This window comes from Periophthalmus magnuspinnatus, chromosome 20, assembly GCF_009829125.3.
Source record: "Periophthalmus magnuspinnatus isolate fPerMag1 chromosome 20, fPerMag1.2.pri, whole genome shotgun sequence".
Lineage (NCBI taxonomy): Eukaryota > Metazoa > Chordata > Actinopteri > Gobiiformes > Gobiidae > Periophthalmus > Periophthalmus magnuspinnatus.
Window position 1 is genome coordinate 2449513 of NC_047145.1, and position 17396 is coordinate 2466908.

Genomic DNA, 17396 nt, shown 5'->3' on the forward strand with positions numbered 1-17396 from the left:
GGAAGGAGCGAGTTTTTACCAAGACAACCAGCTAGGAGGGAAAAGTGAGAGAAAACTGAAGAAAGTGACCAAACCAAACGGTTTTTAAAATGTCCAGAGGCCAAAATCTGAGAGCTTTGGTGGAGGAGCGTCTGATTGCGGCTGCTGAAGACATATATGTGCTGTTTGAAAGAATCACAGCAGAATATGAGGAGGAACTGTGTCGCTGCAAACAGGAGAACGAGAGAAAGCAACGGCTCCTGGACTCGACTCTGAGCCCGAGAGTCGTGCTGACCAGAGCCGGTAAGTCTAATGTGTCCAAGCCACGTGTTAAAGCGTCTCTGTGAAATGAGGAGAAAAAGGAAATGTCTATATGAACAGAACTTGTAGAACTTTAGAGCTCGGGAAGTTAAAAACAACACAAATGTGCCGTACGTCCATAGACACGCATTAGCAACAACAATACAAGTATAAAAGAGCCGTGTAACAGCCCGATAAGCTGCTGCTAAACACATCCATCACATTATAGTATGTGAACACTTTTGAATGAACGCTAAGGTTTGTATTTAGCATCTTCAAATCTCCATTGGTTTAACATTAGGGGAACTGAATATTCTGTGTGACGACACAATCCTGATCTCAAAAGGTTTGGATTTGGATTAAATGGACAATTTGAACAAATAATATGTATGTTTGTGTATGTGTTAGTGATGAGGCCTCGTGAAGCATTTCGGCATATTCCCTAAACTGTATTGATACTGTGCCGTACTGTGTTGCTGTGCTCTATACTGATACCTTTTGGATCTTAAGGTGTACATCATTGCAGGCAAGACACACTGATTCAATGACCTAGTCATACTTGTATACAGAATATTATTGAAGTTATTTTATTTCCTATGGTAATATTTTATATCCTATGTGAAAATTTAAGTGAAAGTGTTGGGATTGTAATTTACCAATTTAAATGTGATGAAAATTGCAAAGATAGCTAGACTAGCTAGAGGCTTGATGTTCTAAAATAATAAAACACACATTAATATAGCAATTATGAAGGAGCTGTTCAGTGTCTGTTTACCTCATTTTCATGCTTTGTTCTGTAATGCCTGAGCACTGAGGAGGTGCTTTTATTGATCTATGACAGCTCTGTTGAACAGATGTGGCATTTAACCTTCATAAAATGAAATAATTTATACTGAGAGTTACATTGCTGTTTTGTTTGTTTGTTTTTTTTTATTCTGATAGCTCAAGTGGAAACAAGGAAATACAGTTACCTTATTTGCTGTTAAAAGATCAAAATGATCCCACAGCGGAATTTTGTTGACGTAGAAGGGGAAGTTTTTTTATATATATATATATGTTTCTTTTGGAAGAGTAATTTTCTTTTTTTTAATAGTGATTCACCCCATTGACAGATGCAGATGCTTTTAAACACAGTTTGACGCGTCGGAGACGAGTGAAACAGCAGCAGTAGCAGACTTATTCTTAAAGCAACACGCACATTGGGGCTTTGCTCTATAAGCTCTATAAGCTTTTGCTGGATCCATCACTATTATGTGTAATCCTCATCTTTGTTTGCCCATTGTCTCCTGCAGGTGTCCACATGTCCTCTCTTAGTCCTGGTTTCACTCTGAAACAGGAAATCCCAGAGACTCCACAGATTAAAGAGGAGACAGAAGAAGAGCACGCCAAACAGGAGGAAGAGGAGCTGCACATGTGAGTCCCATCACTTTCAACACGATTTATTATAAAATGATCATATTAAAAATACGTCTGAATTCAGTGACATTTAAGAATAGCCAGAAGTATAAAGTGCTGATTGAATCCCATATACAGGGTTAGCAGGTTTTATACATAAGAATACTTTATGTAGACACAGAGACTGACTTGTCCTCAGAGGGAAATTGTTCCAAACTTTCTGTTTTGAAATCTGTAGATTTAATTTGATTTTATTCAGGTCTGTCCCTGAGTCCAATGATGGCTGTGTGAAGACAGAAGAGTCCTCACTGCCTCAACGAAAAGAAACTGATCACAGAGAGGACACACAGGGAGAGGACATCAGCTCAGAGACACGTGTCCACAGAGAGGACACACAGGGAGAGGACATCAGCTCAGAGACACGTGTCCACAGAGAGGACACACAGGGAGAGGACATCAGCTCAGAGACACGTGTCAACAGAGTGGACACACAGGGAGAGGACACACAGGGAGAGGACACACAGGGAGAGGACACACAGGGAGAGGACACACAGGGAGAGGACACACAGGGAGAGGACACACAGGGAGAGGACACACAGGGAGAGGACACACAGGGAGAGGACACACAGGGAGAGGACACACAGGGAGAGGACATCGGCTCAGAGACACATGTCCACCCCGAGACTGAAAGAGACACGGAGCACTCTTCTGACATTGACCGTGATGAAGACTGGCGTGCTCCAATCGACTTTTCAGCTGCACAGATGGAGACAGAGGCGGATGGAGACCTCACCAACCACGTCCAGATCAGAGAAAAAAGCACCACTGCACCAAACTCAGGTCTATCCCCTAAATACAAGTCTGCACCAGAGACCAGAGCCACTGTGGACAATGGGGACTTGTCAGGAAAAGCCGAAGGAGCTGCAGGGGAGAAACACCAGTGCTCTGTTGGTAAAAAGAGATTTGACTTAAAAAACAATTTAGAAAGAGTTGACAGAAGAGAGAAACCTTACAGCTGTTCTGTCTGTAAGAAAGCATTTAATCATAAAAGTACTCACACAGACCACATGAGAACACACACAGGAGACAAACCTTACAATTGTTCTGTCTGTGAGAAAGCATTTACAGTAAAGAATTATCTGACACTACACATGAGAACACACACTGGAGACAAACCTTACAGCTGTTCTGTTTGTGAAAAAGCATTTACTCAAAAGAGTAATCTCACAGACCACATCAGAACACACACAGAAGACAAACATTACAGCTGTTTTGTTTGTAAGAAAGCGTTTAGTCATAAGGGTGTTCTCACACGACACATGAGAATACACACAGGAGACAAACTTTACAGCTGTTTTGTTTGTGAAAAAGCATTTACTCAAAAGAGTAATCTCACAGACCACATCAGAACACACACAGGAGACAAACCTTACAGCTGTTTTGTTTGTGAGAAAGCATTTAGTCATAAGGGTGTTCTCACACGACACATGAAAACACACACAGGAGACAAACTTTACAGCTGTTCTGTTTGTCAAAAAGCATTTGCTCAAAAGAGTAATCTCACAAACCACATCAGAACACACACAGGAGACAAACCTTACAGCTGTTTTGTTTGTGAGAAAGCATTTAGTCATAAGTGTGTTCTCACAAGACACATGAGAACACACACTGGAGACAAACCTTACAGCTGTTCTGTCTGTGAGAAAGCATTTACTGCAAAGAGTTATCTCACACAACACATGAGAACACACACAGGAGACAAACCTTACAATTGTTCTGTCTGTGAGAAAGCATTTTCTCAAAAGATTACTCTTACACTACATATGAGAACACACACAGGAGAGAAACCTTACAGCTGTTCTGTTTGTGAAAAAGCATTTACTCAAAAGCGTCATCTCACAGACCACATGGGAACACACAGGAGACAAACCTTACAGCTGTTCTGTTTGTGAAAAAGCATTTATTCAAAAGATTCATCTCAAAGACCACATGAGAACACACACAGGAGACAGACCTTACTGCTGTTCTGTCTGTGAGAAAGCATTTACTGTGAAGAGTAATCTCAGAAAACATGAGAACACACAGGAGACAAACCTTACAGCTAATCTGTCTGTAATAAATGATTTACCCACAGCAATGTTCTGAAAACACATGAGAAATAGGTTGAACAGAGCGTCACTGAAAATTTTGGGCTATGTTTGTGTTACAACGAAAGCCAAAATGAGAATGATATTCTGTTATCGTTATGATGTTATAGTATATTGTACTGTTAAGAAAATAAATGTTTGTGCTTAATATCTGTGTAATGACTGAGCCTACTCATTTTACACTAAAGCACCTTATGTAATATTGTTATGTTTGTGGAGCCACGGTTGACCAACAACTACATTTCTAGTTTGAAATGTATGCGGTTTATATCCATTATACTCTCTTTCTCTCTCTCTCTTCCACTCTCATGGCACACACTCAAATACGGGCATAAAACTTTCCCTCTCTCTTAAAAAGGGGGAAAGCTGAGGATCCATCCTGAACAGATGCCACTTCAGCTCCTCTCGATGTGGGAGATCTACTCTGAGCTCCTCCTGTGTGACCGAGCTCCTCAGCCTGTTTCTAAGGCCAAATGACATGCTGGAAGTTTTCATCTAGTCACATGTGGGCAGAGGTGTAGAGTATCCAAAACATGTAAGTAAGAGTAACGTTACTTCAAAATAATATTACTCTAGTAGAAGTACAAAGTAGTGGTAAGAGTAGAAAAATATTTGAGAAAATTACTACTCAAGTAAAAGTAACTGACAAAACATTAAATAAAATACAAAATCTGGAATTTCAATGGACAGAAACAAAAATAAGACAAACTAAATCATGTCTGAAGGAGCTGCAAGAAACTGTTGTGGAATTTCTAATAACAAAACCTTTAAAAAGTATAAAATCAACAGAGAAGTTGTCTTGAATCAAAGAGTCTGATAATTGTGCACAAATGAGTCAATAAACCAAAGAGCTGATGTCCCTAATAGTGTCGTCTCGCCCTCAGCTCACAAATGAACATATAGTGTATTTATACCATCAAAACAAAAGTACCAGTTTAGTCTAGTCCAAGTGGCTCAAGGCCGCTCTACGCAGCCAACAAGAGATAAACCCGTGCATAACAAGATGTGGTATTACGAAGGTTGGGTTAAAGAGATCCATAACAATACAAGAGGAACAAGAGACTGAAACATAAAGTCAAAAGGGTTTAGTGAGTTCCACACAGGTAAAATGAACAATGAAGCAACTGACTCTCTGGAAAGGACAGGTGGAACGCCCTGAGACGTGCCTGGTGACAGTTTTTATAGTGTCTCTCAATGTGTTTGTGTGTGTGTGTGTATGTATGTGTGCCTCTTCTGGTCTGCACAGCGCCCTTGTAAGATCCATGCTGGTCTGCACAACATCTTCATGAGTTCCGGTGCATTCCATAGGTCTGCAGCCCCCTGGTGGCACGTGTCATTTACCTTAGCATTAGTAAATCAAGGTAACAGTTTGATGTAGAGCTGCACTGATACAAAATACCTTACACCTCTCTTGATAATAATAAATCACAGTTATTTTTAATCAACTCAATTCAAATCTTTACTTAAAAATTAACGATGAGAATCAATCAGTTTTGATTACCACTCTTCCTTGTGGCTTATGTTCGCTGGAACCCACCAGACCTGCCAAAGGGTCTGGCCCATCAGTGTTGGGACAGCGTTAGAGCAGCGTGTCCCTTCACCGGCCGTAGGGTGGAGGCAACGTTAGACCCTACCCCTTGTTGCTCGGGAACAGTGGAGGGAGCAGCATCTACGCGTACCCCTTGTGTAGAAGCAGAGGTGGGAGTAGAGTTTAAGCGTACCCCTTGTTGCTTAAGAGCGGTGATGCAGCCCTCATCAGGGTTGAGGGTTCCTTTGAGCAGAGGAGGGACAATCCGGCAGTGGGATGCGTGAATCCAGGTGCCTCACTGTGTAACTTTCACAGTGGTATCAGTGATGAGGAGAACCTCATACGGCCTCGCCCAGTGCTGCGAGTGCCTGTGCCTGGACCGAGTCTCCCACTTTGATGTCGTGGGGACTGCCTCAGCTGCCTTTGGCAGGGCAGCTTTAACTTGCCCTCCTGCTTCACAGCCTCACTGCTTCATTTAGACCACAGCACAATTTCAGAGGGTGTTGAGAAGCTCTGCATCGCTGATAAGGATGAAGAAATGTCAACATTAGTGAGTGAGGAGGCAACACACAGAGAGTCGGATAAGAAGCAGCCTTCACAGCTGCATCTGCTCGCCTCTTACCTAAAGAAGTAGGATCAGCTTGATATTTGGAAATAGCAGAAGGTCAGCAACCTGTAGATCATTTAAAATAGGTTTAGATTTCAAAAACTTGCAGTGTCTCCACAGATCCGCCCAATCATGGCACACACAAAAAGCATAACGTGAGTCGGTGTAGATGGTCACAGATTGTCCAGCTGCAAATTCACAAGTTTTAGTTAGAGCCACCAATTCCACAGTTTATGCAGAAAAGTGGGAGGGCTAGGGTCACGAAACCACTGTGTCGTGGTCGGAAAACACACCGGAGACCCTGTCCTATTTCTGCCAGTGTTTGAGTCTCGGGATGCAGAACCATTGTTAGGATAAATAACTGTGCTCAGCTATTCTGCATAACCACTGCCATAGTTTGTTATTGTATTGCTATAGTTCATTATTGTACCAGTGCTCACGTGAAGACGAGGACTAGATTACAGCTGTGTGACGCAGATACATGTTCAGGACATGTACAAGATATTCTACATCTATCTAATCAAATAACCAAGCAGGGCAATGACTTATTGATAGGCTTGTGCTGACTCATGACTCATCACCCTGGTTAAGTCAGCAAATTATGCTTCAGCAATCAGAACAAGGATGCTCGTCACAGTCTGATAAGACTGTGCAACCTGCCAAGAGGCCTGGCCGGTGCACCAACGAAGAGCAGTAAGTCTGAAACATGGTTGCCTGCCACTATAGTATGCGTATAAAAACTCATTGTATAGGCGTAAACATTCAGTCTCTGCCTGGGAATGTCAGTTGCAGACACTCCGTGTACAAGTATTGCTCTTCACTGGTTGATGGAGTAAATTCTTCTTTGAATTTTATCTCTGGTTCAAGGTTAATCTTAGTCTTAGCAGAAACTAATGAACACAAGAGGAAAAGGCTGAATTCCTCAACACCATCTACATAGAAAAACAAATCAGGGTTAGTTAGAGGCACTTCCGCAGGTCAAAGCCAGAAGCACATACCAAATCTATCCCTGACACACAGCAGTGTGGCTTGCCATCCCCTTCGATGGGTAACAGAGTTGTGGGGTTTAGTTGAGTACACCTTTGAACTTTGACATTTGGCAAAATGTTCTAAAAGAACTGTATTGTACCTCAAGCAGTGTGAAGTGAGAAGTCTTCTGTTCAAGAAGATCAGAGAAACAGCATGTGGTACCAACAGGGTGAGGTCAGGTGATGCCAGAACAGTCTTCTCAGCTGCTGCAACAGCACGTAAACAATGGGGCAGATCAACAGTAACAGGGTCAATCTTAGCAGAAAAGCAAGTGACAGGCCGTAGGGTGCATCAGAAGGAGAACAGAAACCATACATCTGTCACGTTCGTCACTGACTGAGTGAAAGGTGGAGTCGAGTCGGGTAGACCCAGAGTGGGAGATGTCTGTAAGGCTAGTTTCATGTCACAGAAAGATTTTTCTGCGGCCTCCGTCCAAGTTATTTTGTGTTTTGTGTGCGTAGATGCTGACCATGGATGAGTGCACTCAGACAATCAATGACATGAGCTGTTTTTTAGTTTGAGGCTTTGGAATGTTTTGGATGGCTGCAGCGCTTTTGATAGAAATACTTTTGCCTTTTGCAGAGATCACGTGACTCAGGAAGGCGACTTCCTCTTTAACAAATTGGAATTTGTAAAGGCTATCCTTGTGGCCATCAGCATGGAGGTGTTTCAGGAGTGACACTGTGTCACGTTTACACTGCTCCTCAGTAGGAGTGCACAAAAGGATGCCGTCAACATTACAATACACTGTGTTCCAAATTATTATGCAAATCGTGTTATAGAGTCATGAAGGTAAATGTTTTTGTTTTCCAGTGAAACTCATGGATGGCATCTCAGGGCTCTTTTGGTCAATAAATCCATCTCAGCCACATGTGCCAGGTAAGTTCAATTAAAGGAAACACAACTTGAGGAGGACGTTCCACATTATTAAGCAGACCACCATTTTCAAGCAATATGGGAAAGAAAAAGGATCTCTCTCAAGTGCTGAAAAGCATGAAATAGTTGAATACCTTGGACAAGGTATGAAAACCTTAGCTGTTTCACGAAAACCTAAGTGTGATCATCATATTTGTAGGCAAGGCAAGGCAAGTGTATTTGTATAGCACAATTTGTACACAAAGTATTTCAAAATGCTTTATAGAATAAGAAAGACATTAAAATCACACAAATCAAAGCATAAATAATCACAAATAATTATCATAAAATTAACGTTAAAACAGAAGAGTGCAGAATAAAAACCTTTCAGTCATGCACAATGTCAAAGTAGAGGCCTGTCTCACATCTTCAGGAAGATTGTTATTTGTACTTGATTTGTAGCTGATTCAGATCACACACGGATTTGTGCAGATAAAGGCACAATGAGGAAGGTTTCTGCCAGACAAGTGGGCCTAGAAATACATGAACACTAATGTTCTTGTTCACTGATGAGTGCCGTGCAACCCTGGATGGTCCAGATGGATGGAGTGGTGGATGGAGTGGTGGATGGAGTGGTGGACGGCTGAGGGATGTCCCAACTAGGGATGGGATGATATTAAAATTTAGGCTCATGATTAGTTTGACAAAATCATGATAATCATTAAATCAAGGTTTACATTTTTTTAAAAAGTCACTAAAACATCAATTACTGTACAATTTGTGTCCGAGCGATTACCTTTTTTTAAAAAGTGAAATTAACAATGAATGAATAATAAATGTGTCAATTATATAACTCTGAACTATAAAAAATACATGGACCAACCTGAGAGAGCTCCCAGAAAAAGGATATGATAAAGGATATGCTGGCATCACAGCCATCAGCTGTGCAAAATGCTCTTTAGCAAGCGCTGACCTAATGATAGCAAAATCGACACAAACACGTACCATTATTCATACAAATCTAACACAAACTACATTTAATAGTTTATTTCACATGGAATGTTGCTTACAATGGTTATTTTTGGCTCAAGTTTGTCAAACAATGCAGGATGGTCGTCTTACAAATGTGCATGAACGATACTGGTGTTTGGCTTCAGGGCCGCAACTTTTTGCGGCAGGCTCTGCAGATTGGTGGCTTGTTGGTCTTATTTTTCAAAGCCATAATAATTCCAGACATCAGACTTCACCTTTTTGAGTGGAGAATATAAATGTGCACCGTCATTGTGATCCAGATCCACTGCCCATGAGCCATGATGTGACTGATGGTGGTGAAGAACCATCCCCAAATCAGAATAGGCACAGAAGCTAACAAGTGTCATTGCTATGATAGAGGGCCCCCTTGTGGGCAAACACTAGAACTAACATCTAAACATTGTGTTGAAACTGGAAACATGGGGCAGTCTGGTGCCGTAAAGGCGATTATAATCTGATGCAATAATTATGATTATTAAAAAAAGCCACAAACAATTAATTGCAGACCGGACAGCCCTTAGCAAAGGGCTCCGGACTCCATACTCCCGGCGCATCCCACAAAGGACACCACGAGGGACACGTTCGAATGCCTTCCCCAGATCCACAAAACACATGTGGACTGGTTGGGCAAACGCCCATGAACCTTCGAGGACCCGATGGAGAGTATAGAGCTGGTCCAGTGTTCCGCGACCGGGAAACCACACTGCTCCTCCTGAATCCGAGGTTCGACTATCGGTCGGCTTCTCCTCTCCAGTACTCTGGAGTAGACCTTACCAGGAAGGCTGAGGAGTGTGATTCCCCTGTAATTGGAACACACCCTCCGGTCCTCCTTCTTATACAGAGGGACCACCACCCCAGTCTAGCAATCCAGTGGCATTGTCCCCGACGTCACACGATGTTGCAGAGACGTGTCAGCCAAGACAGCCCCACAACATCCAGAGACTCGAGGTACTCGGGATGGATTTCGTCCACCCCCGGAGCCTTGTCACCGAGGAGCTTGCCAACCACCTCGGTGACTTCAGCCAGGGTGATGGACCAGTCCACCTCCGGGTCCCCAGCCACAGCTTCCACCTCGGAAGACGCAGCGGTGGGATTGAAGAGATCCTCAAAGTATTCCTTCCACCGCCCGACAACATTCCCAGTAGATGTCAGCAGCTCTCCACTCGCACTGTAAACTGTGTAAAGCAGTGCTTCCTCCTCCTGAGGCATCAGACAGTTTGCCATAATTTCTTTGAGGTGCCCTATAGTCCTCCTCCGTGGGCTCCCGAACTCCTCCCAACCCCGAGTTTTTGCCTCTGCGACTGCACGAGCTGCGGCACGCTTGACCCGCTGGTACTCATCAGCTGCCTCAGGAGTCCCACGACAAGGCTCAATAGGACTCCGTCTTCAGCCTGACAGCATCCCTTACTTCCAGTGTCCACCACCGGGTTCGAGAGTTGCTGCTGCGACAAGCACTGCAGACCTTGTGACCACAGCTACGAGCAGGCACATTGACCACAGAGGTGGAGGTGGCCTACTCGGAGTCTATGTCCCCAGCCTCCCCTGGGATCAGGGAGAAGCTCTCCCGGAGGCGTGATTTGAAGACCCCCCTGACAGAGGGCTCCGCCAGACATTCCCAGCAGACCCTCGCGATGCGCTTGGACCTGCCCAGTCTGTCTGGCTTCCTCCTCCGCCAGCGAATCCAGCGGTTTCCACTCTGCCCATCTCTTCACCCAAGTATCCAAGACACACGGCCAGAGATTAGATGACACGACAACAAAGGCAATCATCGACCTCTGACCTAGGGTGTGCTAGACAAACTGTGGCTAGCACAGAAGTCCAATAATAAAACACTGCTCGGGTTCAGATCGGGGAGGCCATTCCTCCTGATCACGCCCCTCCAAGTGTCACTGTCATTACCCACATGGGTGTTGAAGTCCCCCAAGAGAACAACGGAACTCCTGGTTGGTGCACTGTCTAGTACCCCTCCCAGGGACTCCAAGAAGGCCGGGTACTCTGCACTGCTGTTTGGCCCGTAGGCCGACACAACAGTGAGAGACCTGTCCCTGACCAAAGGCGCAGGGATGCGACCCTCTCGTTCACCGGGGTGAACTCCAACATGTGGCGGCTGAGCTGTGGGGCAATGAGCAAGCCCACACCAGCTCGCCGCCGATCCTCGTGGGCAACGCCAGAGAAATGGAGGAGGTTTCCACAGCCCAAACTGTGCGTGGAGGTGAGGCCGACTATATCTAGTCAGTAACGCTCAACCTCCTGCACAAGCTCAGGCTCCTTACCCCCCAGCGAGGTGAAATTCCATGTCCCCAGAACCAGTCGTCGAGGCCACCGCCTTCAACTGCCACCCAGATCTCTTCGCACCTGCCCCAAGTTAAAACCATACTTAAGAATATTCTCCTTGGAGAATACAGATTTTATGCTGTCCTACGAAATATTATAGCCAAAGGGTGTCCACAGAAACAAACAGAAACAATAAAAGTTTGTAAAAATGCAAGCCCACTCAAAGTAAATATGAATGTTTTTCAGTTTTTCACACAGTAAAAAAATAAATAAAATAAAAATAAACAATAATAATAATAATAATAATAATAATAATAATAATAATAATAATAAATTAATAGACTAAAATATGTATATACATATATTTTTGTCTGTTATTTCCCTGAAAATTGGCATGCTGTGGCTTTAAGCAACTACAAACAGAAATGTTGATGAGGACATGTCAACAGACTTAAATGTCACACATTACATAAACAATAGGCAACATTCAACCAGGGAAGAAAGCTCCACGTGCCAGGAGCTAAATGAATGTTACATTTACACTTACCTCGTGCCACTGCATAAAGGCAGTTTATTATAGGGCTAGACATTTTACCACCAAATCTATCTACAATAACCTGTCTAAGTAATGTAAAGTACTAAAGATCATTAAACTATATTCCACAGAGCAAAAAGAGCTCGACTGAACCAGATCTAACTTTATACATTAAATGAGTCTAACTCTGCAAAGAAAAGCTGCTGGTTACAGTTGTGTGTACCTCCTTTTTTTAATAGATCCATGGTACTCACAGTACGCCCTTACATGTGTCCTGGCAAAACTAAATAATAACTAATAAATAAGAAAAAAAAAAAGTGAATTACATTATAATCTTATAGCAAATATTAATTGTTTCAATTGGCATATGGTCTTCATGTAAAAAAATGTCCCTAAATATCTTGAGTAAAACTTTTGATATAAATTATTGTTGGCCTCCCATTTTAGTGGAGCAACACTCCCCTCTGGTGGAAGATTGTTAAATCCACAAAATTAGACAAATGCAATTACAGAGAGCTTTGACGCCTTGCACAAAGCATTGTATGTTAAACAAAACAAACATTATGAAAAGTAAACAACAAGATAATTGAACTAACAATAGATTTGATTTGTGGATCATCCCCATTAAACATTAATGAAGTATCTACCCATGTCCATCATCTGAATCAAAAAGGACCAAAACAAAAAGACATTTAGCTGAAGTTTTATTTTATTTTTTTCCATTTAAACAATGAATAATTTAGAACCAATTTGTTTTAATTAACTCAAGACTTCTGCAGAGCTCAGGAGGGGTAAGGCCAAATAATACAAACATATATATAAAGAGAGTGTTATTCCAACGTTAATTCTACATTGTACTTAACATGTTTACAGTTTGTCTCAAACCACCTACTTCTGCTTTATCGTGTGCAGAAAACATCTCAACACTGAAATGTCTGTGTGTCAGACAGAAGTCCTGACACACAGAAAGCATGTTTTAGTTTCTCAAGATTTAAGGATAAATGACTATACATTTTAGGCATTACTGACACAGCACTGAACACTGACTTAGTTATAGTGAATTAGTTCAACTGATACGTCATTAGAAACAAATCTCTACACAGTGCAAAATGTGCTAACCACCATAAAACACAACATTATGAAAACAATGTATAAACAGTATTTAAAATACACTATTCTACTGTTGATGCAAAAAGTGCACACGTCATAAATTATTAGTCTTTTTACAAGTATACAAGCAATAATAATATACAGGATTTCACATATTCACATGTAATTCAGTCTTTTTCATAGTTTCAAAAACATCAAGTAATTTTACATTAAAAAAACACTATGTAACTTTAGCGCTGTGGGCAGGGCCAAGCCTCACTGGCTCATACTTTTTGGAGTTGTCCAGAAATGTCCCTCTATTGGACAAAAATATTCCGCATGATGTCTGACGTTTGTCAACTTCAGTTAGATCCTGACCCTGTGCTGGCATTGTTTGGTGTACCCCCAGCTGGTGCAAACCTCCGGAATGAACAAAAAACATTTGTCAAATTTGTGACATTATTGGCTAGGAGACTTATTCTGTTGAACTGGAAACAAAAAAACCCTCCAGCCTATACTAATCTGTTGTATGATATATTGAAACATGTCCAGCTAGAAAAAATTAAATTTGAACTTAGAGGGAAAGTGGACACTTTCCACCTGACATGGGATGGGTTTCTGGAGTACTGTGATAGACAGGATAGACAGGTGAATATGCAGGTATAGAATATGCTACCTGAACCCCGCCCCCTCCCCTGTTTTTATTTTATTATTTTATTATTTTTATTAATTATTTTACTTATTTAATTTTACTTTTTACTTTTACTTTTTTTTTTTTCTTTTTATGTATTTACTTTGTACATTGCTTTTGTTTTACATTTGTTTTAAAGAAAAACTCAAATAAAAAGAACTGAAAAAAAACAAAAAAAAAAACACTATGTAACTTTTCTGGTGGAGGGTCTGCCACTTGTTTGTCTCCATGGAGATGTCTTACTTTTACTAATTTCCTGGAACATTCCATAGGACGGAGCTAAACTTATCTCCATGGAGACAAGCAAGTGGCAGCACAAGGCCAAGTCACATGTCAGATTGATCTTGTTTTTCAAGATATTTTAGCAATGAAATCACCTGTAATTATATAAATATGACAGAGAAGTTCAGTCCTCTATTGTAAAACAGACAAACATTTCCATGACGACCAGCAAGTGGCAGGCCCTCTGCAACAAAAGTTACATAGTGCAGCTTTAAGATTCAAAATGTCATGTTTTATTCTGATATTCCATAATTATTTTAAGCTTCACGTGAACTTTTTATTGAAACTTCTTTGACCTTCCAAACCTCTTTCTAAAAGGCTTGCTAAGTGTCCTTAATGTTAAATACTGTGTGTTTGAATGAGATGAGCGGCTCTTTACCTCTATAGTCCATGTGTTACTATGTGCATTATAGTTGTGGTGAGTAGCCGATGTCAGAGGGACCCTTGTAGAGTCATGTTTAGTCTGTGGCGCTCATTCCAAACCACATCACTGTTTGAGCCGTCAGAAATGCCACTGTCTGTAAACACCGAGCCTGAAAGATAGACATAAGGAATTATGTTACAGTCATTTACTTGTAGTTACGTTGGGTTAGCAAGCACATAAAGTTTAGGGGAGTGGATTTTATTTCATTCTTTGTGGCAGCCTAACTTTTTTCTACAGTTTTTTGGAATACAGACTTTTTACATTTGTATTACAGACTTTTTGTTCAGTTCTTGGGTCTAGTTATTAATAGAAATCATCAGGTTCAACATTTTTGAATTGATCTTTTGGATATTTCATGGCAAAGTACAATGTAATTTATAGGAAAAAGCTGCTCTTGCCCCATCTAGGAGCATGACATCATCGCACTCTGAAAAGCACCAGTAGTGTTTTACCGCTGCTGTTGGCGTCGCTGATGATGGAGGCTTGGCTGACGATGGGGTGAGCTGCCGAGGTCGACATCATGCCATAGGACGTGGACTTGTTGTTGTGGGTCGCTGTTCGACTCCAGTCTAGTGTAACAAGATAGGAGAGACGAGTTAGTGTTTTTACAATGGGTTTTAGGTTTTTGGTTGTTTATATTTTCTAATTACCATAGCTGGATTAGGGGTGTCAAAAGTATAAAAACGAAACCCTAAACGTTTCTAAACATAATATTGAAACTAAATACTCTTTAAGTAAGTACTGATACTGTAAAAACAGCATAACGTTTTGTTTGTTTTTTTATCAGAACTAATGTAAGACCACATGGTGTAATAAACTAATATTATTATTTTGTTTTGAAAATGACAATATTGTCTAAAAATAAGCTCTTAAAATTCAAGTCTATTCTTTAGTAATAACATTTGAAAGTTGAAAGATTGAAATTTTAGTATCGTAACAACATTAAGCTGGATGTGCTACAAGACTTAAAAAAACAACATTACAGTTTACAAATGGATTCACCCAAATTATCACAATTAAATAAATAAACATCCTATGAAATCAAGAACTGAATTAAACTTTCATTCATGTACTTGGCTTTAAAAGACATACCGGAGTTTTCAGGCAGCCTGAGTCTACCACAGCACAGATACATCCTCCACTGTCTCTGGACGTTCTCTTTCATGGCACAGTGGAACACAAAGATAAACAAACCTGTACAAGAAAATGAAAATGAAATATGAAAATCATGAAAATGTTTTATATTAATCCAGTGGGGTCAAGAGAAATAGATGTCATTATATATTTCACATGATTCTAACCATAATAGCAGCGATTGTACTACTACGTTTAAGGTTAAAGGTTAAAAGGTGCCACCTGTTGGTCCCCATAAAGATGAACTTATCTATCTCCATGGAGACAAAAGCAGGCAGCACCACCAGGCAAGGTTACAGGTCAGATCTGTGGAGAGGCAACTATACTAACAGTAACAAGGTAATTTTTAAGGTCATTTGCTATTAAAAATTAACAAATGTAATAAATCCATAAAAGATAAGTTTAATGTCATCCTGTGGAACATTCCAGGCAAAGCAATAGCATTTGTATGGGGACAAACAGATGGCAGACCCTCAATCATAAATGTTTTTTAGTTATTGCAGCTATAAATCTTTAGATATTTGGTTTCAGATTGCAGTTATGTGGAATATTTTGAAGACTTGAAGATATTATTATTATTATTATTATTATTATTATTATTATTATTATTTTTATTTTATTTTATTTTATTTTATTTTATTTTATCATTATTTTTTAATTTATTTTTTTTATCAATATGAAATAGATGGATAAATGTATTGAATATGTTGATTATGCAAAAGGTACAGACACTGCTAAATGGATAAAAGCTCAAAATACCAAATTTTTTGTGAGCCCACTGACCTTGTAGAGAGTTGAAGATACAAAACAGATAGACAAAAGGCAGGTAGAGTGGTCCCCAGGCAAACAGGGCAAATCCCCAGGTAAGACCCAGGAGGATGACCAGTCCAAAGATGCTGCGCAGGTCTGAGAGGGTCCCCCGGTTTGGAGACTGGTTCTGGGGGTTCTGTCTCTTTATTCGGGCAAGTTGGACCATCACCACCACAAACATCACCAGACAAAAGACGAACATCAGGAGGAAGTAGGCCACAACGCCAATGTAGAAAACCAAGTCATTACGCAGCCAACAGCTACAAGAATAGTAAACGTATTACTAACAGCCAGGAATTCACTCTCATCGAAGGTTAAAACACAGATTGATAATTGGATCTGTGCACAACGGTAAATGATTAGCCCACTGTAACTGCCGTTTTGTCACTATGGTAACCCTTACGCTAAATTGAAGCAGTGTAAATATGAAAATAAGGCAAAAGACAAACTAGACTTTACTAAATTTTAATAGGTTTTTAGTTTTATATTTCATGTTTTAAATAGCATTAAACTAGCAAAGCATTGAAACACAGAGAGCCAGCCAGTGCACTGCTGTGTATAGAGCCCAATGGTTGGTATGTTTAATTTACATACATTTATACTGTTTATTTTATATTTTGCACCATACGTTTATCAAATTGCACCATAAAGTCAGTTAGAAGCTTTTTCCCTTTAGAATTCCCTATGCATATGTAAACTGTATAACTGTTGATGAAAAATAATGTCTTGTGCAAACACAAATGAAATGGCATTTTTATTGTACATTTAATTTCCATCAGTTTATATGGATTTTGTATTTTCAAGCTTACAGCTAAGTTCTGCATTGGCTGCACCAGATCTCGCTATAAAATCTACATTCTTAGTCTTACGGCAAATACAATGAAAACTGTTTATTAAACTTACAAATCATCTGACGTTCCATCTGTGTATCTTCCATATGAGATCAGGCCATAGTTGTTTTTGTCCACTGAGATTATAATGACCACCACAATCAGAGGGATACCTGCAAAATGAGGAGGCATTAGGGGTTGACCTAAACCAGATGTATGCAGTGTAGAAGTTTAAGTGATGATTCAACAAAACCAAATAAAGTTAGTAATGGAACTCCCTGCAAAGATTTTTATGTGGCATCCAGAGCAAATAGCAACATAAACATAAGAGTGTATGTGATCAGGAATTGTAATATGATATTTTAGTATCAGTAGATAAAAAAATGTTTAGTATAACGTGGCTTCTTGTATTAACATTTAGGCTGTTTAAATTCACTGAGGGACTTCATAAACAA

At 40.5% G+C, this 17396-nt stretch overlaps 2 protein-coding genes across 3 annotated transcripts in view; one reads left to right on the top strand and one right to left on the bottom strand.

Annotated features, from left to right (window-relative positions):
* Window positions 1-3973, top strand: LOC129457233 (zinc finger protein 135-like). Its single transcript, XM_055230090.1, has 3 exons — window positions 1-282; window positions 1572-1692; window positions 1934-3973. Exons 1-3 carry the CDS (start codon window positions 90-92, stop codon window positions 3624-3626), a joined length of 2007 nt encoding a protein of 668 aa, XP_055086065.1. The 5' UTR covers window positions 1-89; the 3' UTR covers window positions 3627-3973.
* Window positions 3974-12368: 8395 nt separating this feature from the next.
* Window positions 12369-17396, bottom strand: part of LOC117388651 (adhesion G-protein coupled receptor G2-like) — a 39282-nt gene continuing 34254 nt past the window's right edge. The window contains exons 23-28 of one of the 2 annotated variants that reach the window (XR_008649149.1): window positions 17015-17114; window positions 16085-16371; window positions 15260-15361; window positions 14620-14736; window positions 14123-14276; window positions 12369-13190 (exon numbers count right to left, since the gene is read on the bottom strand). Coding sequence is in view for 1 of the 2 variants with exons in the window: in XM_055230085.1 (XP_055086060.1) it covers window positions 14176-14276; window positions 14620-14736; window positions 15260-15361; window positions 16085-16371; window positions 17015-17114 (707 nt within the window). In the remaining variant the exon portion in view is untranslated. Of the gene's footprint in view, window positions 13191-13638; window positions 14277-14619; window positions 14737-15259; window positions 15362-16084; window positions 16372-17014; window positions 17115-17396 lie in introns of those variants that run through there. The other variant, XM_055230085.1, reaches the window with a different exon arrangement.